This window comes from Equus asinus, chromosome 16, assembly GCF_041296235.1.
Source record: "Equus asinus isolate D_3611 breed Donkey chromosome 16, EquAss-T2T_v2, whole genome shotgun sequence".
Classification (NCBI taxonomy): Eukaryota; Metazoa; Chordata; class Mammalia; order Perissodactyla; family Equidae; genus Equus; species Equus asinus.
In genome coordinates this window covers 27,983,104-28,009,767 of record NC_091805.1, presented here as the reverse complement: position 1 = coordinate 28,009,767, position 26,664 = coordinate 27,983,104, and the positions used below count along the sequence as shown (strand labels likewise).

Below are 26,664 nucleotides of genomic sequence, written 5' to 3'. Positions count from 1 at the left end.
ATGATCTGATTTTCCTGACAGAGGAAAAAGAATCTTCTTGATTAAGAGTGATAGATTTATTAGGTATGGAGCACTGTGTACTACAGGGGCAGCAGATGGGCCTCTGCCTAGAGAGGGAAGACACAGTAGTTTAGCATTGTGCCACATATGCTATGATATCCACAGACAACGCCTTACTTTTATTTGGCTTGAACATTATGTGGTGAAGAAAAGGATATAACCAGCTTATAAGATTGCTCTTATTTACTGATTTTTAAAAAATTTTCTTAGGGATCAAATATTCCAAAGTATTGCCACGCAAGTTACCATAAGAATCATCATACTAAGGAAATTGGCAAAAAACCCATTTCAGGAAGGCAACCTGACATCCCTGAGGCAGCTTAAGAGCCTGTCCATCATGGAATCATTTCTCCCAAGTGCAGTCACAATAGATCATGTGTATAAATGAGAGGCAAATCTACCTGCTGTGGTTGATTTAAAAAGTGACAGCTTCTGAGTTTTTAGAAATTTTGATTAAAGGAGAAACAAAATGATACTCTAGTGATGCTGAAATGTGGGTAATTTTATTCAAAGGGACTCCTACCGGTACCTATTTTTGACCAGTTAAGTGTGCTGAGAGGATAACTAGTCAGATGAAAAGCTGAAAAGCAATCAGAAAGTTGTATAGGAAAATTAAATAAGAACAGAATAATTCAAATACAAAACAAAGTGATTCATTATTGAATAATCATTTCTTTTTCTGTTACTTTGAGTTACTATCAGCTGACTTATTCTTTTCATAAGTCATCCCCTCCTCATCCTCCTATTTCATGCCTCTTTGTCTCTCTGCATAAGTTATAGGCACCTTCTCCCACACTTAAGTTTCACATAACTTTTCTCAAACCTTGAACCTCCATCTCTACTGGTAAAACCAACTTAGTTTTTATACCTAGTGTTATCTATTATTTGGTAGGTATCTTTAAATAAGTGTTAGTTGTTTTGAATTACAATAATTTATTCTAATACACAGATGATAATTTTATTCCTCACCTTCTGCCCTGTCTGCTCATATCCTTTCCCATCCACCTGCTTACCCATTCTTTTTCCTAAATAATTTGTGATTGTAATATGTAGAGTGAAAGCAGGGTCAAGGGAAACAATGTGAGATTGTAAAGCCCACATAAATTATCAGGAATTTTTTAAAATCAAATTATGGAATCTATGCAAATATGCTTTTCATTTAGGAAAAAAATTATAAATATCTGGCATATATGCATGTACATATAATTCCATATAATCCACATTTTGGATTCTCATTTAAGTTGTTTCTTTCTCTAACATTAAAACATATACCTTGTGTGTTACTTGCAGAGGCAGAAGACTTCAGGTGATACACGTTCCTTACTATTACAAGCAATAGAAGTTCTGCAATAATACTTCATAAATAACAAGTCATATACAAATTGAGAGAAAGAGGAAAACTGGGTCTTATCCATTTCCTTCTTTTTATTTCTTCATTATCATGTTTGACTATATCCTTTGCAGTTCCATGTCTGTTCTGGCAGTAAATTTCCTTGTGACGTAGAACTGCCTAGTCTTCCTTTTGTGAGATAGCCTGCAGTGAATTTTGAAATGTATAATTAAGCTTTAGAACTGAAAAGATTTCAGAACTACTCCATCAGTGAGTCTACTTGGGTATAAAATTAAAAGCAAGCATTTGTGAATATTCCAAATTTTTATCCTTATAACTATTTTTTAACATCTTAAGTTACTTTTTTCTAGACATTGAAGATGAAAGAAGTCTTAAAATTATTTTCTTTGTAGTGTTTTTTTTAAAGATCTAGTAGCTTTAATGTAAGAGAGAATATATTCTCATTTCCACAGCTTCTTCACTCCTACATACTTCTAAAAATATTACTGTTCATCATATGAAAGATTTGTGGAATTATGCTGAACAGAATGTGCAACAAATTTTCTCTAGCCTAATTTTGGCACATGTTTTTATTACCTTGTAAGTTTCATGATTATGGGCTGTGTATTAAAATAAATCATTGCTGTTAAAAATAACTAAGGTCTTCATAAAGATGTCCTGTTTTTGCATTGTCCAATACAGTAGACAGCAGCCACATGTGACTATTTAAATTTTAAATTAATTTTAAAAAATTTTAATGAGGGGCCGGCCCCGTGGCTGAGTGGTTAAGTTCGAGCGCTCTGCTTTGGCAGCCCAGGGCTTCGCTGGTTCGGATCCTGGGCACAGACATGGCACCACTCATTAGACCATGTTGAGGCGGCATCCCACGTGCCACAACTAGAAGGACCCACAACTAGAATATACAACTATGTATGGGGGGGATTTGGGGAGAAAAAGCAGAAGAAAAAAAATTTTTAATTAGAAATTCAGTTCCTCATTGGCATTGGACAGGGCCATTCTAGATAATTGTTTCTCAACATTTGATCCTAATCAAAATCACCTGGGTATTTTATTTATTTATATATATATATATATATATATATATATATATATATATATATATATATAAATGCAAATTCCTGGGTTTAGCCCAAATCTACTTAGTGAAAGCCTCTGAGTAAAGCACAGAAATCTACATTTTTCACTAGCATAGTGAAGTTTGAGAAACTATATATATTATAAATTATGAATCTATTTTATGAGATATTTATATATGATAAAAGATATTAACAGTTTAGGACTGAATGATAATGAAATGCTATATATTAAAACTTGTGGTATGTGGCTAAAGTGGTACTTCAGAGAAAAATTTCCAGCTTTAAATGCTTATATTAGAAAAGAATACAAAATTATTAATGAATTTCTGGCAAGATTGATTTTAAAAATGCCTGAAGACACAATATGTTAATTTAAAAGGAAGTATAAGTATAAATAAGCACAGATTGAAAAACAGAAAATTACATGAAAAGATACCAGTAAATTTGAAAACTTCAGTGAAACAGAATTTCTTAGAAAATATAACTTAACAAAACTGCCACAGTCTACTAAGAGAAATCACAAGGTAAAATAATTCTAAGAAACAGATAACTCACATCTTACATAAATGTTCCAAAGACTAGAAAAATAGTTGTGACTAATGTTATGAGTCTATTTATTTAGTAAGATATGACCTTAATACCAAAACAGACAAGGATAGTATGCTGAAGAAAAGTTTATAAGCTAATCTCACTTGTGAATATAGATACTAATAATACCAAGCCAAATCTAGCAAAAAATATTGTTTTTAAGTCATAGGACTAAGTTGGGTTCATTCCAGGAATGCAAGGTTAATGTACTGCATAGATTAAAATAGAGGAAATACTTGATCATCTCAATAGCTATAGAAAAAAAGCATTTGATACATTCAACACCATAATCATCATAAAAATTCTTAGTTGACTATAATTATTTACAGTTGCAACAAAATATGAGATACTTAGGAAAATATGTACAAATATATGCAAATCTTTGTGGAGAAAATTATAACACTTTGTAAAAATATAAAAAATGACAAGTAGAAAATCGAATGACATATGAATGAAAAGGCTCGGTATCTTAAAGTTGTCAGTTCTTCTCAAATTAATCTAAAAATTCAAAATAATTAATACAGTTAATTAACAAAGTATTAATAAGTTAAATAAGTTAAGGGCCAAAAGTAGCCATGACAGTTTTGAGGAACCAAGTGTGTGGAGGAGAGCCTGCCTTGTCAGATATCATAACTTATTATAAAGCCACAGTAATTTAGTGTAGTATTTGCCATAGGGATGGATAGATTGACCAGTAGAATACAATAGAGAGCCCAGAAACAGAGATATATGGACGCTTAATATATAATGATTATGATGATAGTAGCTTATATTTATTGAGAGCCATATGCCAAGCTGTACTTTAAGCATGTATTAACTCATTTATTTGTCATACAAGGTATGTATTACTGTTTTCTTCATTCTACAGATGATGAAATGGAGGCATAGTGAGGGTAAATATAACTTGCTCCAATCACATAGTTAGCTAGTTGCACAGCCAGTTTTTGAACTTGGGCAGTCTCCAGAGCTCATGTTATTAATTATACCATTGCACTGTACTCCCTGTCTAAAATGGAGATGCCATTACAAAGTAGAAGGGAAGAATGGGACTATTCGGTCATCTGTATGGGGGTGAAATTAGATGCCTATCTCACTTAATACGTGAAACAAAATTCCAAACAGATTAAAGACTTAAAATTGAAACGGAACTTAGAGATTTTTTGAACACATTATTGGAGAATATCCATGTGACTTAAGAGTAGAGAAGGGTTGGGGGCTGGCCCCGTGGCCGAGTGGTTAAGTTCGCGCGCTCCGCTGCAGGCGGCCCAGTGTTTCGTTGGTTCGAATCCTGGGCGCGGACATGGCACTGCTCATCAAGCCACGCTGAGGCGGCGTCCCATATGCCACAACTAGAAGGACCCACAACGAAGAATATGCAACTATGTACTGGGGGGCTTTGGGGAGAAAAAGGAAAAAATAAAATCTTTAAAAAAAAAAAAAAAAAAGAGTAGAGAAGGGTTTCTTAAGTAAAAAAGCACTAACCACAAAAGAGTGATGAACCTAATGACATTAAAACCTATTCAAGAGAAGAAAGTGTGTACAAGCTGAAAAAATAAGCCACAAAGAGAGGGGAAAAACCCACTTCATTCCTAGATCCAGTAATTGGTATTAAAAATACATAAATAACTATAATGCAAGAAGAAAAAGACTACAAATCAGAAAAATAGGCAAAGGATACAGATATTGAAGAGGCGGCTCAGAGAAGAGGAAACCCAAATGGCCAATAACCACCAGACAAGATTCCCAATATCACTCATGTTTATGGAAATGTAACTTAAAACTACAATGAGATACCATTTCGCACCCATCAGAATGGCAAATGTTAAAAAGGTCGGTAGCATAGGCGAGGATATGAAACAGATTGCTGTAATCACTTTTGGAGAGCAATCTGGCATTATCCAGTAAAGTTGAAAAATGAATACTCTTCACTCAGCAACTCCTCCCCCACGTATATAATTTAGAGCAGTGTCCTTCAAACTGCTGGTCATGACCAACATATAGTGAGTCAGTAAATCAATTTATTGGGTCATGCCAGCAATTTTTACAAAATGAAATAGAATATAATTGGAATATCAGGTTGCTTGCACAGATTCTTAATAAGAATTATGGATATTGCAAAAAATGTTGTGGCTAGTTGCAAAGAACAGTGTGAGAAAGTGGAGTGGATGTGACAAATTGGTTAGGAATAAGATGTTCAGTGTACTGTTTACCACCATCTCTTATGACGTATTTAATGGTCAGTTTGACCATTACCAGAGCAGAAGGGCTAACATTGTACAGTTTAATTTTATAGTAACATGTAGTTAGTTGTGAAGTTAACTGCACCTGCTGTCTGTAAAACTGTCAAGTTTCACAATCAAATAATTTTAATAATCTTTCTATATAGTTTCAAAATAAACGTTATCAAGGGAGATACATTTTTCCCGAATTCATGACAATTGCAAAACTTTAATCTAGAATTTATAAATTGTGCTCAAAGTCTTTTTATTAGAATAAAAAGTAAAAAATACGGAACCATGTTCAAGTTGAACTGCTGATCTGAAACTGTAAATAGTGATAATATTCAGAAAAATATTGACTATAATAAACTTTGGCTTCATTTGAGCCACATTCTAAAAAGAAAAAATAAGTGTAAGACTTTAAAATTAAGATTAATACCCAAAGAAAACGACAGAACTCCAATATGTTGTAAGTTTTCTTGCACATGAAAGCTTAAAACCTTGAAAATTAACGACACCTTGAAACATGTTGAACTTGTAAAATGAGGCGTCCTGCTATTTTGAAAGATGAAAAGTTACCAACATTCTTTTAGTCTTTGTAGAAGTTAAAAAGAAACCTTATTTTCAGTGTATATAATTGCACGTTATTTGGCAAATGAGGAAAAAACTCATTTGGGGCTGGAGAAATTATTTTTCTAGCATACATGGATATTATGCATACAGTGTTTGATTACATCTATTGATTTATTAAGAATTATGTTTTAATGGTAACAATGTTTTGTCAAATCTGTATTACAAAACATGGATGCAAAGGTTATGGTGCTCCTTGATGAGGACTATTATAACTTGTGCAACACTTTAAATTTATATCTGGTGTTTGCAAAACAGTATGTATTGTATTGTTTAAACAACCTTAAACACATTTAAAGATTAGCTGTATTTACTGAATTGGAAACATACTGTGGATCATTAAAACTTAAAGTGGAAATTTTTTATAGGAATGACAAGTGACAGCAGAACTGTAGCAATTATCTTTTTAAATTGTCAGAAGCACTATTAAAGTTGTTTGAAATCAGTGTATTTTATTTTAGAAAGCTTTAGTATCAAAGGAAGTCCCTCTAGATCTTATAATATTGTAAAAGAGGTGAAAAATTTTAATTTTAAAAGTTCAGTGAGTTGCCAAACTCTTGATGAGAAAAGCCAAAATTTTTTTCAGTGATCAGAGCTAAGCATGACCATTCACTATATCATATCAAAATTCATTTATCGTTCCTATGGAAAGTTCTAGGTAGGCACGTGAACTCAGGAATAATATTCATATTTTTCTAGTTGAAAAGCAATCCCATTTGGCAAATATTTTCAAAGATAGTATTTGAGTAGCAAAGTTGACATCTGTGGTCTGATTTTCTGGCATGCCTAAGAAATGAAATTTGAAACTACAGGGGAAACATGTTTCAATGTTAAACTTACTGTGGGTTGCAAAAGACATTATAGAAGGAAGGTTTAAATGCAACTGCTTTAACTAATACTGTTGCTGACATTATTGAACAGAATATTAATACATACAGTCTGACTATAATAAAATCAGATATATTGTTACATCTCAATCTCTGTGAACTTTTAATCATTACTTTCTAAAGGAGAAATTTAAAACATTCAAGAAAAATCTTTGATAAAACATCCATTTGCTTTTTAAAATCCTGAATCAGTAATTAGGTTAAACTTGTTGGCTGAAGAGAATTAATTAATAAAGCTTAGTTCTTCATTTACACCACAGAATGAATATAAGACATTAAGTTTATCACCATTTTGGGAATAAAATTTCAAAGAATTTCTGTTACTAAGTAAAACTAAAAGGGTGAAAGGAAAAATTTTCTTAGCCCAACTTTTTTTACAGGAAACTTGTCCCCGTATTCTAGAAAGTCCTTTCTTAGTTATGGTTTTTGTAAATATTTTCCTCCGGTCTGTGGCTTGTATTTTCATTATCTAAATAGTGTTTTTCAAAGAGCAGAAATTTTTTATTTTGATGAAGTCCAGCTTCTCAGTTTTATTCTTTTATGTGATTTATGCTTTTTGAGTTCTAAAAAATCTTTGCTTAACCCAAGGTCATAAAGATCTAGGTTTTCCTACAGAAGTTTTTATAGCTTTAGATTCTATATTTAGCTCTATGATCCATTTTCAAGTGTATTTTTTATATGATGTGAGGTATGGGCCAAGGGTTTTTTTGTTTTGTTTTGACTCGAGCACTATTTGTTGAAAAGGCTATCCTTAACTTACTGAATTATCTTGGGATCTTTGTGAAAAATCAATTGACCATATGAGTGTATTTTTGGACTCTATTCTGTTCCATTGACCTATGTCTGTGCTTTTACTAGTACCACACCATCTTGATTACTGTAGCTTTATATAGTAAGTCTTGAACTCAAGTAGTGTGTCTACCAGCTTTGTTCTTTTTCAAAATCTTTTTGCTATTCTAAGTCCTTTGCTTTTCCATATAAATTCTAGAATCATTTTGTTAATTTCTGCCCGTAGAGGAAAAATACTCCTGTGTTTCTTCTCTACTCTCAGTACTTCACTTCATTTTGACACTTCTGGTCACCAGATGTGTAGAGGTTTTCCCACATTGAGCAATTCTTTGACACCAGTTGGGTGTCCTACAATTCAGTTCAGTTCTGACACTGTCTACCTAGAGTTAGCGTCAGATTCCACAGGTTAAGGGCTCAGTCCCACAACACTGCCCACCTGCCCACTCGCCTTCAAATGCCAATCAGAAGTCCAAGAGCTTTGCTTCTGACAGATTGGCTATAAATTGGAGGTTCCCATGACCTCTTCCCTAGGTTTAATTAATTTGCTAGTGCTGTTCACAGAACTCAAGACATTTTACTTCCTAGATTCCTGGTTTGTTACAAAATGATATGGCATAGGAACAGCCAGATGAAAGAGATGCATAGGGCAAGGTATGAGAGAAGGCTCGTGGATCTTCCATGCCCACTCTGAAGCCACTCTCCCAACACCTCCACGTGTCCACTAACCCAGAAGCTCTCTGAACCCAGTCCTTTTGGGTTTTTAGGAAGGCTTCATTATATCATCATGATTGATTAACACAGGCCATTTGGTGATTGAGCTCAGTCTGCAGCCCCTCTCCCCTCCTGGGACTTTGGGGTAGGAGGAACTGAAAGTTCCAACCCTCTAATCACATGGTTGGTTCCCCTGGCAGCAGCCCCCATCCTTAGGGGCTTTCCAAAAGTCATCCTATGCATGGTTCAAAGGGACTTGATATGAATAACCACTAGATAACCTGACCTCTCTTATCACAGCAAGTTGAAGGGTTTTTAGGAGCTTTTTGCCAGGAATAGGATCAAGCCCAAATATATTATTTTTATTTTTATTTTTTTGGAGGAAGATTAGCCCTGAGCTAACATCCACTGCCAGTGCTCCTCTTTTTGCTGAGGAAGACTGGCCCTGAGCTAACATCCGTGCCCATCTTCCTCTACTTTATGTGTGGGACACCTACCACAGCATGGCTTGACAAGCGGTGCCATGTCTGCACCCAGGATCCGAACTGGCAAACCCTGGGCTGCCAAAGCGGAACATGCACATTTAACCCCTGCACCACCGGGCTAGCACCTCAAATATAGTATTTCTTATAAGTCACAGTATCACACTACCACAAAGAGCTACATTTATGATTCCATTTTTATGACATTCTGAAAAAGGAAAAACATAAACAAAAATTAGATCAGTGGTTGCCCAGGGATGAAGGAAGAAAATTGACTACAGAGGGGCACAAGGGAACTTCTGGGGTCATGGAAATATTTATATAGTTGTGATGGTTACACAACTGTACATCTTTGTCAAAACTCATAGGACCATACAGCTAAAAAGTGCTTATTTTACTATATGTAAATGATACCTTGATAAACCTAACATTAAAAACTAAATAAAAAAGACCATGCTCAATACTGCACTAGACTGGAATGACCCTATGAACAGGCAAGCACATCATCTTTCTTAATGTTTATTCTTTAATTATTTTAATTAATTTTGGGGTTTTCTATATTTAAATATTAATAAAGTTATATCTGATGTGTCTAGAAAGGACATTTTGTAAAACTGTTGTTTCAACTATGTAAATATGTGTGTTGAGTTGTGATGTAAATATATATAATTTATTACTGTGGGCCATGGTAAAAGTATTTTGAGAAATGATACCCTAGAAAGAAAACATATACAGAAATTTCAGTGCATTGTTTAAAATACTAAAAAATCTGTCACAAGATAAATTGTATAGTATAATAGGATGCCTAGACACCAATTAAAATGAAAAGATCAGAGCTACAAATAAATAACTCTCAAAAATTTAAAATTGACCAAACAAAAGCTAAAGCAGGGTATGTACAGCATGATAGAATTTATCTAAGTTTTTTTTTAACATGCAAAATTGTGGTATGTTGTATACACAGATTAGGAATGCTAAAACCTCAAGTTTTAGATAGTTTTACATAGTTAATGGCTTCCTCTTGAATAAAGGGGGCTTCAACCATGTCTAATACTTATTTTTTAAGTAAATGTAAAATGTTTACAGTTTTAGATAGTTTTACATAGTTTAGTTAATGGCTTCCTCTTGAATAAAGGGGGCTTTAACCACATCTAATATTTATTTTTAAGTAAATGTGGTAAAATGTTTACATTTGACAAAGCTAGGTGAGTGAAAGGGCCTTTTCTCTCTACTGGATGTTGGAATATGTTTTAATCTGTAGAGGGCCGTCAGTAAGCTTTGAGCCTTGAAAGCCATCAGGAATACTGGGCGGCAGCCGTGGGTTCTACCGTGTGCTTAGAGGGAGGTCAAGGAAAGAGGAAGGTTCAAAAAAAGGGATAGAGAAAGGTTTTCCATAAGAGGACAAGAAAACTTTCCATTTTAATGGACATTTAAAAACATTTTTAAATGTTTTTCAAAGTATACAACTAAAACAATTTCATTGTTTAAAAATCAGGATGAATAAGCAAAAAGGAAATAATCAAAAACCTACCATCTATCATTGATATTACAGTGCATTCCCTTCTAGACTTTATGCTAGCACATGTGTATATACTTTTTTTCTTTTTTAAAAATGAGATCAGTGGCTGGCCCAGTGGTATAGTGGTTAACTTCATGTGCTCTGCTTCAGCAGCCCAGGGTTCATGGGTTTGGATCCCAGGCATGGACCTGCGCACCACCACTCATCAAGCCATGCTGTGGTGGCATCCCATTTACACAATAGAGGAAGACTGGCACAGATGTTAGCTCAGGGCCAATCTTCCTCACCAGAAAAAAAAGAGATCATACTATCAGAATCATAGTTTGTAACTTTTTTCCCATCACTGTATGTACTGAAGAACAATATTTTACTGGCTGTGTAGTTTTCCATTGTGTGGATATACCACAGTTTACTTAGCAATCTCCTGTTGTGAAATGTTTTCATTACCTCCAATTTTTCACTTTTTAACATTATTTTTGTAAACATGTCTGCAATAGAATCATTACAACTACATCTTTAATTATTTTCCAGGATAGGTTCATAGATGCTGAGTGAAAAGGTATGCATATTTTTGAGGTTTTGGATTCTTGATAGTTCTTCCCAAGAATTCCACTTTTCCTAGCAGTATAGGAATAATGTGAAAGGACAAATTTAAATTAAAAGGATATGTGTGACAGTCACTGAAGTTATCAGTTATTCAACATGGATACATGTAGATTTTATTTGAAGGACAATACGTAAAATGTCTTACTACTTGGATCAAAATACGTTCGTTACAAAATAGGTTTGCAAGTGGTCCAGTTCTAGTTAAAGATAATTGGATTCCTAAGTTTCCATTTTTTACCTAAGATATTTTCCTTTGTAAAGAGTAGCTGAAAACAATAATACCAATAAATTTTTTTTTTTTAAGATTTTATTTTTTTCCTTTTTCTCCCCAAAGCCCCCTGGTACATAGTTGTATATTCTTCATTGTGGGTCCTTCTAGTTGTGGCATGTGGGACACTGCCTCAGCGTGGTTTGATGAGCAGTGCCATGTCCGCACCCAGGATTCGAACCAATGAAACACTGGGCCACCTGCCGCGGAGCGCACGAACTTAATCACTCGGCCACGGGGCCAGCCCCAATAAATTTCTTTTTTTAAATAAAATTGATTTCTGTGACTCCCCTTCTTTAGTACTGTAAGAGGAAATGCTCTTGAAGTAAAAACTTCTAATATGGATGATAATATAACCCTGAGCTATGCTAGGCCGGTAAAATCTCCATCTACATTGATGCCCAAGACAGTCCGTATCAGCTTTGTGTTAGAAAAGTTTCCGTCAATAGGAAAGGCAAAAGAATCCTCTAGAACTAAATCTGCGACAAGGATATCAGTTGAAAGATGAAGAGTTGAGGATATCTAAGGTAGAGTCATTGTGGAGATGGTTTATAAGGAAAGAGAAACGTCTCAGACTATGTGGATTATCCTCAAATAATTTTCTCATAGATAAAACTTGTAAATTATAGATCTCAAAACCAGGAGCTGTCCAATTGGTGCAATAATGAGTGTACTAACCAAAGTACATTTTTGTTTTGATTGGTATTCACATAAAATAACTAGATGTGTAATGAATGTATTTTTAAACAGTAAACTCTACCTTGAAAGGCAAGAATCATGTCTTATACAGGTATGTTTTTCCGACTCTCAGCACATGTTAATATAGTAGGCAATCAATAAATGTTGAGCCAAATAACCAATTCTTTCATTAATTCTTTCCGAACAGACTGGATTATGGACAGAACTTGGAAAGATACAGAATAATTTCTTAAAGCCACTCCATACAGGACTTAATATGTCAAAAGCACATTATGAAGCAGAAATTAAAAATAGCCAAGAAAATAGCCAAGGTTGGTAATATGCAATTTCATTTTTGGTTAGGTCTAAAAACTAGCCAAATTTTAGAACTGTCATTTATATTCAAAATAAAGAACTTTTTTTTTTAATCTTGTACTTGGCTAATTTATAGCAAACAAGGAACCATGACAGCTAAGTCACTTTATTTATAATTAAAATAATTCTTAAGTGAATCATTAAGTTATAAATGGATTAACACTGAAATTGGGTTAACCAAGATTTAAACCAAACTGAAGCAAATTCTGGTTTAAAACCTCAAGTTCTAATCATATTACCAGTATTTCTGTTTGGATATCATACTTCCTTTGGTATTGCTGGGTCCACCCCCTGCACCCTCAAGTAAATCTATACAAATTACAAAAAAGGGTCTTAGATCCAGAATTACTTTTTAAAGCCAGCAATTCTACTATAATAATCTTGTGATCTTTTCCATATAGCTATGGTGGTATTTCTATAGGCATTACTAGAAATTTTGTCTTTTTTAGTGTAACAGGTATAATTCTGATTCTCTACTGAAGAAAAAAGTTTATAAATTTTCATTCATCCTGTACATGCCAAAATAATGCTATTCACCTAAAGAACACTAATTTTCCACGTTGCAGAATTTTAATATTTTTATTTGCTTATAGCTCGATTTAAGCATACTCTGAGTTATTAAATAAGCTATTAATAATTTACACAAATTGAGATTTTTTTACGTTAGTGAATGATGAAAATAGCTTATAAATTTATTATTGAAATCTAAGAGTTGTTTTAATGGTTAAGTGTAACACAGGATTTTTTTTCTTTCTTCTCTAACAGAAGTCCAGAATTCTAAAGATCTCTGTTCTGTAACTGTAGGTGGAGAAGAGATCCCTAATATGCCTCCTGAAATGCAGCTTAAGGTAGATCTGAAATTTCCTAAGCTACATCCAGCTGTAGTCTTTTCTTTTTTCTTTGTTTTGTTTTAAAGACAGCCTTAATAACACTAATTTTTCTTGGCATTGCAGGTTCTACATTCAGCTCTTTTCACATTTGATTTGATTGAAAGTGTTCTGGCTCGAGTAGAAGAACTCATTGAAATAAAAACAAAGTCTAGCTCTGAAGAAAATATGGGATAAACTGGCAGCCCCATCTCCTAGAGAAAAAACTAATAAAATACTGTATTTTCCATTATGGTTTATTTAATACCTTTATAAACATTTTTCTGTAAAATACTTGCTGAAAGAAAAATAAATGTAGCTTTTCTCATTTATCAGTCTCTGTAATGACACATTATGGATCAGTAGTAGTCTTTGGTTTTATAAAGCTATCTACATGGTAAATAATGCCCATATATGTATTATAAATACTACTGTTGGAAATCCAATACAAATTAATAATTTTTGTTATAATTTCATAAAGTGTAAATTGCCTTTATTCATTCATACAATTGTAGTGAGTTTATAAAAATACTGATACACTTTATGTTCCAGTTAGATGCTGTGTTACATTTCAGAACTCCTACTGTCAAACTGGATATCACACTGCTGTAAGAGTATAGAGTGGTTTTGAATTCAGGCCAGTTAACTGCTTCTCTTAATTTCCCTCTCTTTCCCTCCCTCAGAAGGAGTTTTAGGGGGCACCTCTCCAGCAGCAGTTACAACGTGGAAGCATCTGTGAAGATTAATTTTAGAAATGCTGATTGCCCCTGTGGAAAAGCTAAAAAGTATGCATGACTTTTCCGTTAGTCTAAGGGGCTAATTAGAAAATGCCATATTTTTATTTTCTAGTAAATATTTGTCCATCCAACTTAATTTGTATCATTAAGAAACTAAATCTGAGTTTTATATGTATGTACCAATTTTTTCTAAATGTTAGTAAAGGAACTATTCAACAAAACACAATAAAATCACTTTTAATTGTATACATTTTATTATATTAATTTAAAAATCTTTGACGTAAATATATATATTTGAACATTATAACTTAACCAGTCTAATTATTTCAGTATTCTTCCAAAAGAACATTTATCATTTACACTCTAATTTGGGTTAAATGAATCACTACTAAGTTTTATCTTTTGAAGTGTTTTCCAAACAGGACTTTGCTCAACGATGTAAGCTTTGGTTGTTATCATTCTATAACAGATGCTACCTATATATGGTTTGGAGGCAATCTGGAAGAACATATAAACATGCAACATTATTTACATAAACAGGTACTTTTACAGGGTCACATAAAAAAATACCTTTCATTTATTCAACAAGTATCTCTCACTTTCTGTGTGCTAAATACTATGTATGCATATGTGTTCTTAAAGTAATAGAAAAATACATGATCTCTGTCTTTAAGGAATTTCAAACATGCAAGCCAAAAAGAATACTGTAAGAATTGCTTGAATGGATGTCTGTTCCAAATAAGAGTAAGGAACACCTAACTCTGCTTAGGGGAGTTGAGGACACTCCCCCCTCCACAGGGAGGACAAGCATGAAAAGAAAGTGGACAGCTGGTGAAGAGCATTCTATAAAATAGTATGTTTGCACTCTGACAGTTCGTGACTACCAGTATTTTTACTTTAGAATTTGAATGAAGATTTAAGTAACCAAAAGGGTCAACACAATGTATATATGGCCAAATGCTTTTTTGGCCCAAAATGTGTCATTCTGGTAGTGGCTACCGGAAGTAAGTGAGAAGACATGAGAAGCTGAGTTTAGGCTTGGCAAAAAGTTGCATGCTGAAATAGCAACTTCTCTGAGGGGACCAGAAGCAGAGTATTTGTCAATCCTGTCCAAGAGGGTGTGCATTTTGAAGGTTCAAGAACCTTAAAGTGTATGAGTGTGTGTCTATGTATGTGTCATTTTCCTCAGGTGACTCACCTTAGCTATAGTGCACATAAGATTAACAGCATTTACTGCGTTGTGTACTGGAAGTATCCGTAAGTTACTACCCAGGAATCTGAAAAACAATTCATAAGTTAAATGTCTCATGTAACTCATTGACATCTGTTATCTGAAGTATGTAAAAATATATCTTTTATTGTTTGTCATTTGTTTATTCATTCATGCCCTTCCTTATTCCACAGAAGATATGATATGGCTTTATGGCCAGAACTTAACTGACTAAAAAGTATTCACTTTTGGTTTCATCTTGCAGGAGAATTCCATAAATCACCATGAACTCTGTGATTCATAGAATAGCCATTTAGCCTGCATTTTATTAAATATGATAGGTTAACATTATAAAGTTTATCTATTGGCAAAACATAACTCACCTGTCTAAAAGAATTCAGAACTGAAGCAAACCAAATATAATTTAAGAAAAATGAGTCTGTAGTGCTGTTTTTCCATACCTCTGCTGAATCCTGAACATCAGTTTCCATTCCTCAAGCCCATGAAGGGCAGCAGAAAGAACCAAAAAACTGTTTCGGTGAATGTTAATAAACTTCTCAATTTTGGCTAGAAGTATTTCTTCAGCTGACGTAAAGCATTCTTTAGCATCCATCAATAAAAATGCAACTCCTAGGAGAGGTGAATGTAATGGAAAATGTCACTTTGTCATACCAATTTTTTTTATAAACTCAGTAAAATCAACAAAAATAGCTATAAGTGTCCAGGCCCTAAATCCATAAGGAGTAGAAATTATTATAAGAAAGTTCTTACACAAAATAGGTAGTTCTTTGAAGTGCTCTGTATAAAAAGATGACTTATCCTAAACATTTAAGAGAAAAAATTTTTTTGATCAGTAACCTTTTTCTTTTTTTTTTAGATTAAGCAACTGTCCACAATGAAGGTAATGCCTAATTTTAGTTAAAGGTTAATTTTCTATGTTATAATGATTTTTAAATGCTGGAAATCAACTAAAGAAAGGTAGCCTTAAGCAAGCCTTCAGTTATTTCTTGGAGAAACTTTTGTACCAGAACATGATTATATAAATTAATATACTCAGTAAGCAGATATCTAGGATCTCTGAAACAGTATCAGGCCTATAAGAATGGTCCAGGAGGTAAAGCTGATCTAATTAGTTCTTTAAAAGATGAGGGGAAGACATAATCTGAGGAAAGTGACTATGTGATTATATGCTAATTTAGTGAATTTGGGCAATTTATATAACCTCTCTGAACCTAAATTTCTTCATCTGTAAGACTGGAATAATAGTTCTTTGATAGGTTTGTTGAAAGGATTAAATAAGATAATGTATATAAAGTGACCAAGGCACATAGTAGGTATTCACCAAAGATATTTTATTTCTCCCTAGAGGGTGCTCTATTCAACCAGCAAGGATGAGTTTGAGGGTGGACCACTTCCAGCCTGGAGGTCTATTTCTAGGAGCTTTTAAAAACACCTGTGTTAGAAAACCTCTGCTGGAACACAGGTCTATTTGCAACCCTCCTGATAAAATCCTTCACTTCTACCTCTTTTATCACTTCTGTCATTTCCCAAGCCTAAGTGGAGCTGTCCCCTTCCCATGTCCCCATCCTTCTCATATCCTAATCTAATTCCTTCCCGTACTGTGCCCATGACTCACAGTTGTACAGTTTCAGGATTTCAGGACTATTTGTCTCCTAATTCCTTCCTGTACTTTGCCCATGACTCACAGTTGTACAGTTTTATGATTTCAGGAACATTTGGTTCTTTTAGTTAGTATTTGTTTATATTATATTCAGCAAACGTTTGTACAAAATCATATAGGAAGAGTATTCTATGTTGTTTTTGTATATGGATTTTGACCAATGTTGTGATGTTGGGCTCTTTGTTAATACAGGTAATACTTGAATATAAGTATTGTTCTTAGGGAGGTGGCTTTGTTATATTTTCATCTTAGTTCCAAAGCGAGTAGTTTTTAACCAGACTCTGCTGGTTCAGCTTTAGTTCAATAATTGTAATCTAAAAGGAATGTATTTTGTAATTGGCCATATGCAGTGCTTTTGCAGCAGTAACAAAGTTCTATATACTTACAGTCTCAAAAGATAATGCCTTAAGCTTACTTGGTTACTACCAAATTATTAGAATTTATACTCATATTTTATAAGAAACTTAAATCAAGGCAGTTAGCAAATATACTGTACCAGAAAGAGAAAATATAATTGATCCATTTTCCACTGAATCTGAATACCGAATCTTGTGGCTTCGATTTTCTAGGGCAGTTGCAACTTCGTAACTCTTTAAAAAATTTTCAGAAATACAAACTTAAGACATACTTAGAATAGTTTTTTTTATTAAAGCTAATGAAAAATTAAAATAAGTTTACTAGCTTCTTTTATAACTATACCACTTAAAGATTTGATCAAAAGAGATACTAAATGTACTCTCTTTGGAGAAAAAAAAAGATAAAAAATATTTAGTTCCACTGAATCACACTGATTGTAGGTTTGGAAATAAGTTGTGTACTACAGTTATGTTACCTAGGGGCACAAATTAAGGAAAATATTTAAAAACTACACTACAAGAACCAGATCAAATATAAATTTCTAAACAAGTTGTAGATTCTGATATGAATTAATGTATTACTGGAAGGGTGGGCATTGGTGTGTTTCTTACCTGGTTGACAGAAACATGAAGTACCAGACATACAGAATACCAGAAGGAGACCCTCAATTCTCCAGTTCATCTGTTTATATTACATTTACTTTTAATATACTTTTAAAATGTTTTAAGCCTTAGGTCAGTCAGAAAACATGTATGAAGACAGCAACAGTACTTCTGGGTTAAATACTAACCATTTCAAAACTCATCTTATTTCCTGTTCCACCCAAGTAATTAGATCATATTACCCAAGACATGAAAATTTAAGTAGTTAATAGTGTTTCCTCATTAGTTAAAACTCAAGCTTGCTATTCTCCAAGTAGATAAAAATCCCTTAGGTATATTAATTTTATTTTATATTTGGCCTCAGAACATGTATATTTTAAGCACACAGGTTGGAATTAGGTATAAAAAATACACTTCCTTTCCTTCCTAAAGAGAGTATTTTGTACCACTTAAACAGATCCTGACCTAAAGTTCAACTATGACTCTTCCCATGAGTTTTCTTCTGCTGTTTTAAAATTATACCTTGCTTGCAGTTTGGGCAGACTAAGTAATTTAGGCCAACCCTCCTGCTGAAGGCAACTAAAAAAGCTGGGCAACTTTTAAAAGCTGTTTGAATGCATGAGAAAGCTAGCAGGATAGTAAAACATTACAAGGCAAGATCTATACAGAAATTCAAAGATATAAGACTAGCATTTAGGCCATTTTTTCCCTGTGGGCATCTGCCAATTCGGGAGACAGATGAGACGCTGAACAGAGCTTTTGAAAAAAGTAGAACAGCTCTCACAGGGTCTGCAGCTTAGCTTCAAACCATTTCAATCCTGGAAATTGTATTAAGGTGATACTGTATTACTAATGCTCCCAAGCACCTTGCAGAAGCACTCCCTAGAGCAACCTTTCTCAATCAGGTCTCCTCGTTTGAACTACAGAACAAAGAAAATGATGTGAGTGACTATTTTCTCAGTTCTCCCATAACTAGTACCATTCTAGATGCACAAGAGATAAGTTCATTTATTACAATACAATAGACGCCTTAGGGCTTGGGTTGCCAGATTAGCAAATAAAAATACAAAACACCTAGTTTAATTTGAATTTCAGATAACATAACTTTTTAGTATAAGTATATCCCATGCAATGTTTGAGGTGTACTTAACTAAATTCATTGTTTATCTGAAACTCAGATTTAACTTAGTGGTCTGTATTTTATTTAACTAGTAGTCTGTCTAGCAAATCTACTCATAAGAAAGGAAATAGAAATAAAAACAGAAATGAAAAAGGGCCTTTAATAACTGATACAGAGTTTACTAGAAAATTAAGAGAATGCCAATATGTAATTTTTAATCACAGAAATGGCAATTTCATAAAGTTCAACTTAATAAATTTAATAACCTCTATGAAATGAGTAAATTTTTGAAAAAATATAATTTATGAAATAGACTCACAACATAGTACAAAACCTAAAAGGAAAAATCATAGAAATCACTATTTTTCTAAATTTCATAAAAGATTACCAGCACAGAAAATTTAATAGGAAAGCTCCTTTATACCTTAAAGTACAAATAATTTCCATATTACATAAACTGCATAGATATAAACAAAAGAAAAAAAAAGAAAACCCCCTACTCCCTACAAAAAAAGAAAAAGCACAGCTCAAGCTTTAGTAAATAGTGATTCAAAAATAAAATAGCAAACCAAATTTTAAGAGAATATGAAAGAAAACTCCACAATGACCAAACAGTTTAATAAAGAAATGTAAGGATTAGTCACTTAGGTTCTTCTGTACAGATAACAAAAAATAATGCATTTAAAAAACTGTACACGTATTTCTGATTAAGAGAAAAAACTTCATAAATTAAGCTTAGATGAATATTAACATAATAAATATTTTATAGCAACAGGTAACATATAATAAAACTGGAGGTATTTCATTAAAATTAGAGACATTGGTTAGGATGCTCTGGTCACAGCAAAAGGCCACAAAATAAAAACAGAAACAGCTGTCAGAAATTCTCATTACTTGCAAATTATGGTTGCCTTTGTTGAAAACCCAAGAGAATCAACTGATAATGTACTGTGAAATTATACTGAAATGATTAAATATAAATTACCACAAACTCAACAACTGCCCTATATTATAGATTGAAAACATGGGGAAAAAAATAATATTTCACAATAGCAACAAAAACATCAACTATCAAGCACTGAAAAAGAAATAGAGCTTTTGGCTTTTGCCTTGAAGGCGGCCAAGGTGCAACCTTCTTCCGTAGTCCCAAATCCAGGTTCACCCAACATTAGCCGCATCCACCATGCCGCCTAAATTCAACCCCAAAGAAATTCAAGTGTACCTGAGGTGCACCAGTGGGGAAGTCAGTGCCACATCTACCCTGGCCCCCAAGATCGGCCCCCTGGGTCTGTCTCTAAAAAGAGGTGAGTGACATCGCCAAGGCAACTGGTGATTGGAAGGGCCTGAGGATTACAGTGAAACTGACAATTCAGAACCGTCCGGCTCAGACTGAGGAGGTAACTTCTGCCTCTGCCCTGATCATCAAAGCCCTCAAGGAACCACCAAGAGACAGGAAGAAGCAGAAAAACATTAAGTACAGTGAAAATAGAACCTTTGATGATACTGTCAACATTACCTGAGAGATGCTGCATGGTAACTGGCCAGAGAACGCTCTGGAGCCATTAAAGAAATCCTGGGGACAGCCCAGTCTGTGGGTTGCAGTGTTTATGGCTGCCACACTCATGACATCATACATGACATCCACAGTAGTGCAGTGGAATGCCCAGCTGGGTAAAAACCACTAATGAAAATACTTCAATAAAGGATCACTTGACAACCAAAAAAAAAAGAAGGAACAATATGAAGAAAAAATTTTAAACTTTACTTGAGGATATAAAGACTTGAAAAAAAAATACAATGATATGTGTTCATGAGATGGGCAGAAAGAATAAATTTTTCCCTAATTTAGTAAGTTAAATTTAAATCAAAACTGTGACGGAACTTTTTTGAACCTAAAGTGCTTCTGAAGTTCATCTAGAACAAAATTTGGCAAACTTTTTCAGTAGTAGGACAGATATAAACATTTTAGGCTTTTCAGGCTGTGTATGATCTCTGTCACATTTTTTTTCCTTTTCTTCTTTTCTTTTTCTTTTCCCTCTCTCCCTGCCTTCTTTCCTTCCTTCCTTTCTTTTTTCCTTCCTTTCTCTCTTTTTCTTCTTTCCTTTCTCCCTTTTTTCCTCCCCCACTTCTCTCTCTTTCTTTCTTTTTTACAAGCCTTTAAAAATGTAAAAAACATTCTTAACTCATTGGCTGGACAAAAACAGGCTGCAGGCCATAGTTTGCTGATTCTCTGATCTAGAAGAACAAATATGTTTTTAAAAACATAAGACTAGTATGGAAGGAACATGCCTTACTGGGTTTTAAAATATATCATGAAACTACAATGAATTTAAAAGTGTGGTAATGATTCAATATTTAATACACAAATCAACTGAACAGAACAGAATCAGACTCAACTATATAATAATATGTGATAATTATTTGTATGTGAACACGTGCCTTTATGTATAACATTAAGCTTGAGATATGAAAACTTTTCTAAGAGCTATTTAAGAAATCTCCAGAAAAAAGTTGTTAAATTTGACTATATAATAAAAACAGCTGCCTTAATTCCTCAAGATAGAGTAGAAATAAAATTTGCAAATTATGATGTCACAAATATCCAAGAATACTGAAAGACAAAAAGCCTGAGAAAATTTGTAATCAATCTTATAACACAAATGTATATTATTTTTAATATTTTTAAAGAATAGATATTTACTTTTTATGCCAATAGAAAAAAAGCAAAGACAATTATAAAGGAAGTAAAAATAATGAATATGTATATGAAAAAATGTTTAATCTCCTTTGTCATCAAATAAATACAAAGTATCAAACTAGCAAAGATTTTCATAAAATGATAACACATGGAATTGTCAAACATGAGGATAAGTTGACCCTTTTATAGACTGCTGATAGGAGTGTAAAGACATTCTGGACAGTAATTTGATGATACATATCAAGTCTTAAAATGTGGATGCCTCTTTAACCCAACTATTCTGCTTCTAACAATTTTCCTAAGACAATAATAAACAATAAAAAGATTTATGTATAAGGAGGGTAAAATGAAGCACCATTTAAAATATTAAAAAATAGAAACTATTGGAATAAAAATGATGGTGCCCCCCTTTCTCTCTTTGGAGAGTACACAAAAACCAAAGAATGAGAAACAAAAGCAAACTTTATTTTTGATAAAACTCTAGGAGACATGGAGAACTGCAAACAAAATACATGAAAAAGAATAGACTCTCTACTTTGGGGGACATTTTTGAAAGCCATGTCTGACAATTTTGACTTCTCCAGGGAAAGAACATTTCATCTGTGCCTGAGGCTTCTTTGACAGATCATTAGTAAAGTTAAGTGTTGGAAAGACCTATCTTTTGCATGAAAACTAGAAGTAAACATTGAATCCATTTAACTGTGTAACTAATATTAAAATAAATGTAGGAATTATGGTTATAGAAAAATTGTAAGTGTTATACACATTTGATATAATTAATAAAAGTTATAAACATCTAATATAATTAGTATTTGATCACTGATATAATTAATAAAAGTCCTGAGGGGAAAAGGCAATTCGTAATATTCTATTTGTTGACCTAATTAGCTATATGGTATTCTCTTTAAAATAAATCTACTAAATGGTTCATTTATGTTAGATACTTTTCTCTACGTATATTTCATAATTTGAAAAAAAATCAAACAAAACTGAAAACAAAAAGCAAAGATCCTCAATAGATCAGTTTAACAGGAGTAAAGAGATAAATATTGATATGGAAGAGAGAAGTGATGAAATTACCTAGACTGCAGCCCAAAGACATGGAAAGGTGAAAGAGAGGTCAAAATGCAAGGAGAATATTGTGAGAACATCTAACACACATCTAATTGGAGTTCAGAGGGGAAGGAGAAAGAGAATAGGACAGAGGCAATATTAAAGATGATGGATAAAAACTTGATAAATGGTACTAATTCACAGATTCATAGAGCCTCAAAAGATAAAAAATCAATACCTTAAAACTATATGATGCCAGAATCTGAGAAGCAGACAAAGAGGAAAGACAGGTAATCTTCAAGGAAGTGACAATTAAACTGACTGCTGTCTTATCAACAACAATGGAAGCCAGAATCCGGTGAAATGAGATCTTCAATATAATGAGAGAAAATAATTAAATCTAGTGAAAAATATCTTTCAATTTGGAGCAACTGGAACTCTCATGCATGCTGGTGGGAGTATAAAACCATAATCCCCATATTAATTTTTATTTTAGTTACATAGTTGAATGGATTTAATGTTCATTTGTAGTAAACTCTGGAAAACAGTTAAGCAGTTTCTCATAAAGATAAACATACACTCACCATATGGCTCAGCAATTCCATTACTAGGTATTTATAAGAGAAATGAAAACATGTTTACACAGAGACTTATACATGAATGTTCATAGCAACTTAATTCATAATAGCCAAAAACTGGAAACAGCCCTCAAGTCCATCTACCTATGAAGAGATACAGACATTGGGACATACTCATACAACAAACTACTACTGAGCAAAAAAGGGGAACAAATTATTGTTATATGTAACAATGTAGATGAATCTCAAAAACATTATGTTTAATGAAAGAAGCCAGACACAAAAGAGTACAAACTGCATCATTTCATTTATATGAAGTTCTGAGAACAGACAAAACTAATTATAATGATAAATATCAGAGCAATGGTTGCTTGAGGTGGGGGGCTGGAAAAGGACTGACTATAAACAGGCATGAAGGAACTTTCTGGAGTGATGAAAATGTTCTATATTTTGACTGGGGTAGGGGTTACACAGACAGACACATTTGTCAAAACTCATCAGACTGTACATTTAAGATGTGTATATTTTATTATATGTAAGTTAGACCTCAATTAAATTGATTTTTAAAACATCTTTCAAGATTAAGGGGAAAATAAAAATATTTTGATACTAACAAAAACTGAGAGGTTTTTGCCTGTAGAAGATCCTCACTGAAGTAATTTGTAAACTATATTCTTCAGATAAAAAGAAAGTGATCCAAAATGGAAAGTCTGAGCCAAAAGAAGGAAAGAACAACAAAGAAGTAGCAAGGATATGAGTAAATCTAAACAAATGCTAACTTTAGAAAATAATACTTTGTGGAGTTAAAAATAGAATTAAACTATACCTGATAAACAACAGGCTACAATCCAGAAAGAGGTGATTGGAATTAAAGTGTTCTAAGATTCTTTTGTTGTTTAAGAGGAGGATAAAGATAATTATTTACGTTGGATTTTGTGGAGCTAAGTGCACGTTAAAATTTCTAGATTAGCTACTAAAAAGTAGAAACAGAGCATATAACTTCCAAAGCTAGTTAAGAAAAAAAAATAACACATTAATACAAAATGAGGCAAGAAAGGAGAGAAAAAAGAAACAAAGAAAAGGAGACAAACAGAAAGCACAAAGCAAGATGGGCACACATAACAAATAAATAAACTAAAAGTAGTTGTTTGTGGCAAATTAGCATGAGTTGGTGGCTCCCTCTCTCAAAATCAGTCTGGAAAAGCTATAGAAACAAGAGAAACGTGGATTCCAGAAATCTAACAAAAGGAAGCTTGAAAAATTCCAGTGAGACTTAAAGCTGCATTAAACTGGTATGTGTGATGGAGATAGATGGCTAAAGACAACAGGGCAAAGTGCAGCTGAGGTAGCAGTGAGAAGATAGGGTGGATAACAAATCTTATTTTAAAGTCTTATTCTTGCCTCTCTCCTTTTTACCATGGAACAATCATTTCTTGCCCCTTCACTCTAGACATCAGTTGGTGTTCATAAGATAAATATCAGGGGAATGGAGAAATCCTGTTGGCTGAGGAGTTGAAAACAGTTGTGGACTGACCAACTGCCCTCAGGCGTTCAATTTCCCACTCCCTCCTCTTACAAACTGTAGGGGGACAGCTCCTCCCAATGCCACTAAGGCTAGACAGATCAGTTTCTGTTGTTTCTCTCTCAAAAAACCTTAAGTAATATATATGTACATATGCATTACTGATTCTGGAATCATTTAACATCTTTATTAGAACATGCTTAGAGAGAAAAAAAAGAACTTTAAAAATTTCCAACCCTTAAGTATTGAGAGAAGTAGGATGTTGAAAATGGATGCAGTAAAGTTTATAATTTATCTTTAAAATACATTTAGCTTTTGTACTTGCTGATCCACACAACTTTGGATAATCAAGCTTAGGATCTTTTAATGTTCCATTGCTTTTAATTTTTTAAGTAAAGATCAATGGCCCCAGTGCCTCTTTACCTTAAGAGATGAGCTAATAATAATGGTGGTTGTCCATTTTATTTTTTCTTTTTCACCACTTTCAGCCATCTGTCTGTCTTTGGATCAACCCAGCTTCTAATGGTGCCACAATCTGAGAAAAACAAGAGCAAAAATAACACACAGAAATGGCTGATGAATTAGTAAATTAAGGATAGAAAAAAAACTAGGGTAATGGAGACATTCTAAAGAATATTTGAAAGTCAAAATTTGACACTGAAAAACTGTCTTGTTATACATCAAGCTTTTTCAATACTATGCTTCCATTAACAATTATTAAAAGCAGTGGTTCCCATTTCAGAGCACTAACTTAAAGACGACTTGAGTCAGGAACTATGAAAGGTCTGAGGTTTTATCCTGCTGATAAGCTAAAAATTTAGCCTGCCAGAGTTTCATGGATATAGCAAAAGACATAAGACTCTTGGATTGCAGGCAAAGGACAGTTCTTTACTCACAACAATAGGAGTATCATCATTTTCTTGCAGCAGTTCCCCAAGTGCAATTCCCACAGAGTGATGGGACAAAGGCCAAGTCATCAGCACACACAGTGGGCTGTATTATTGGGAAGGAACCCTGAGCTTAGAAAACCCCAACCTTTTACAATGGGCTGCAAACAACCTGCCCTCTGCTGTAGAGGGAAACACTATCTCTAACTTGCAAAGCTATTCATTATACAAACATCCTTGAAAAGACAGTTCAGAGGTTGGACCAGGATATTTGCATTTCTAACAAGTATATTGGTGATGCTGTGGAAGCTGTTCTGGGAACCCTTCTTTAAGAACCACTAAACTAAAGGAAGGAAGAGCATTCCAGGCAACAATAACAACAAAGCACTGTACATTGACAACCAGACAATAAAAGAAAATGATGTAATAAGAGAACTCCAAGAAGTTCAGTGTGCTAAAGTGTAAGGTATATGTGTCTGAGGTGGTGGGTGGGAAGAAAGATAAAAATTAATTACTGCAGGGTCAGCCCAGGGGTGTAGTGGTTAAGTTCACGCGCTCTGCTTCGGTGGCCCGGGGTTCAGAGGTTTGGATCCCAGGTTCAGACCTACAGAGCACTCATCAAGCCATGCTGTGGTGGTGTCCCATATACAAAATGGACGAAGACTGGCATAGATGTTAGCTCAGTGACAATCTGCCTCAAGCAAAAAGAGGAAGATTGGAAACAGATGTTAGCTCAGGACCAATCTTCCTCACACATACCCAAAAAGCCAGGGGGGTTAAAAAATAAAGACTAATTCTAGAGGCAGAATGAAGGTCATTGTCAATAGATTTAGTTTGGTGTCCAGTGGAAAGGGAAAGAAGCAAGAATATGCTGGCAACAAGCAAGAATATGTTAGAGTATTGGTGGGGGAGAGGGATTTGGGGTAAGATTGCAAAAGACAAAATGGGTGCTTATGGCTTTTATGATCCAGTGATGATGTGGAGTGTATGTATATAAGGCATACATTCAAGGCCTTTTGGTAGGAGATCCATGGTGTAGTAGAAAGAGTACCAGACCAGGAATTAGACCAGGATTCTAGTCTTGCATCTAACACTGTGATCACTCAATGTCTTT

The 26,664-nt window shown here is 33.8% G+C and overlaps 2 protein-coding genes and 1 pseudogene across 6 annotated transcripts in view; 2 read left to right on the top strand and 1 right to left on the bottom strand.

The window, feature by feature from the left end:
• GLMN (glomulin, FKBP associated protein) overlaps positions 1–13,437 on the top strand; it is a 39,223-nt gene extending 25,786 nt beyond the window's left edge. For 2 of the 5 annotated variants that reach the window (XM_070486826.1, XM_044749494.2), the window contains exons 17-19: positions 12,073–12,196; positions 13,044–13,087; positions 13,193–13,437. In XM_070486826.1, the coding sequence (XP_070342927.1) occupies positions 12,073–12,196; positions 13,044–13,087; positions 13,193–13,303 (279 nt within the window). In that variant the 3' untranslated portion in view covers positions 13,304–13,437. Of the gene's footprint in view, positions 1–1,350; positions 2,039–12,072; positions 12,197–13,004; positions 13,088–13,192 lie in introns of those variants that run through there. The other 3 variants (XM_014865236.3, XM_044749492.2, XM_044749495.2) reach the window with 2 other exon arrangements.
• Positions 13,438–14,063: 626 nt separating this feature from the next.
• On the bottom strand, positions 14,064–25,155 carry C16H1orf146 (chromosome 16 C1orf146 homolog). The gene is made up of 5 exons (XM_044749501.2): positions 25,087–25,155; positions 17,230–17,323; positions 15,514–15,682; positions 15,041–15,119; positions 14,064–14,340 (listed from the first exon to the last, which is right to left on the bottom strand). Exons 1-5 carry the CDS (start codon positions 25,153–25,155, stop codon positions 14,206–14,208), a joined length of 546 nt encoding a protein of 181 aa, XP_044605436.1. The 3' UTR covers positions 14,064–14,205.
• On the top strand, positions 19,427–20,551 carry LOC106846443 (large ribosomal subunit protein uL11-like; annotated as a pseudogene).
• Positions 25,156–26,664: the final 1,509 nt, after the last annotated feature.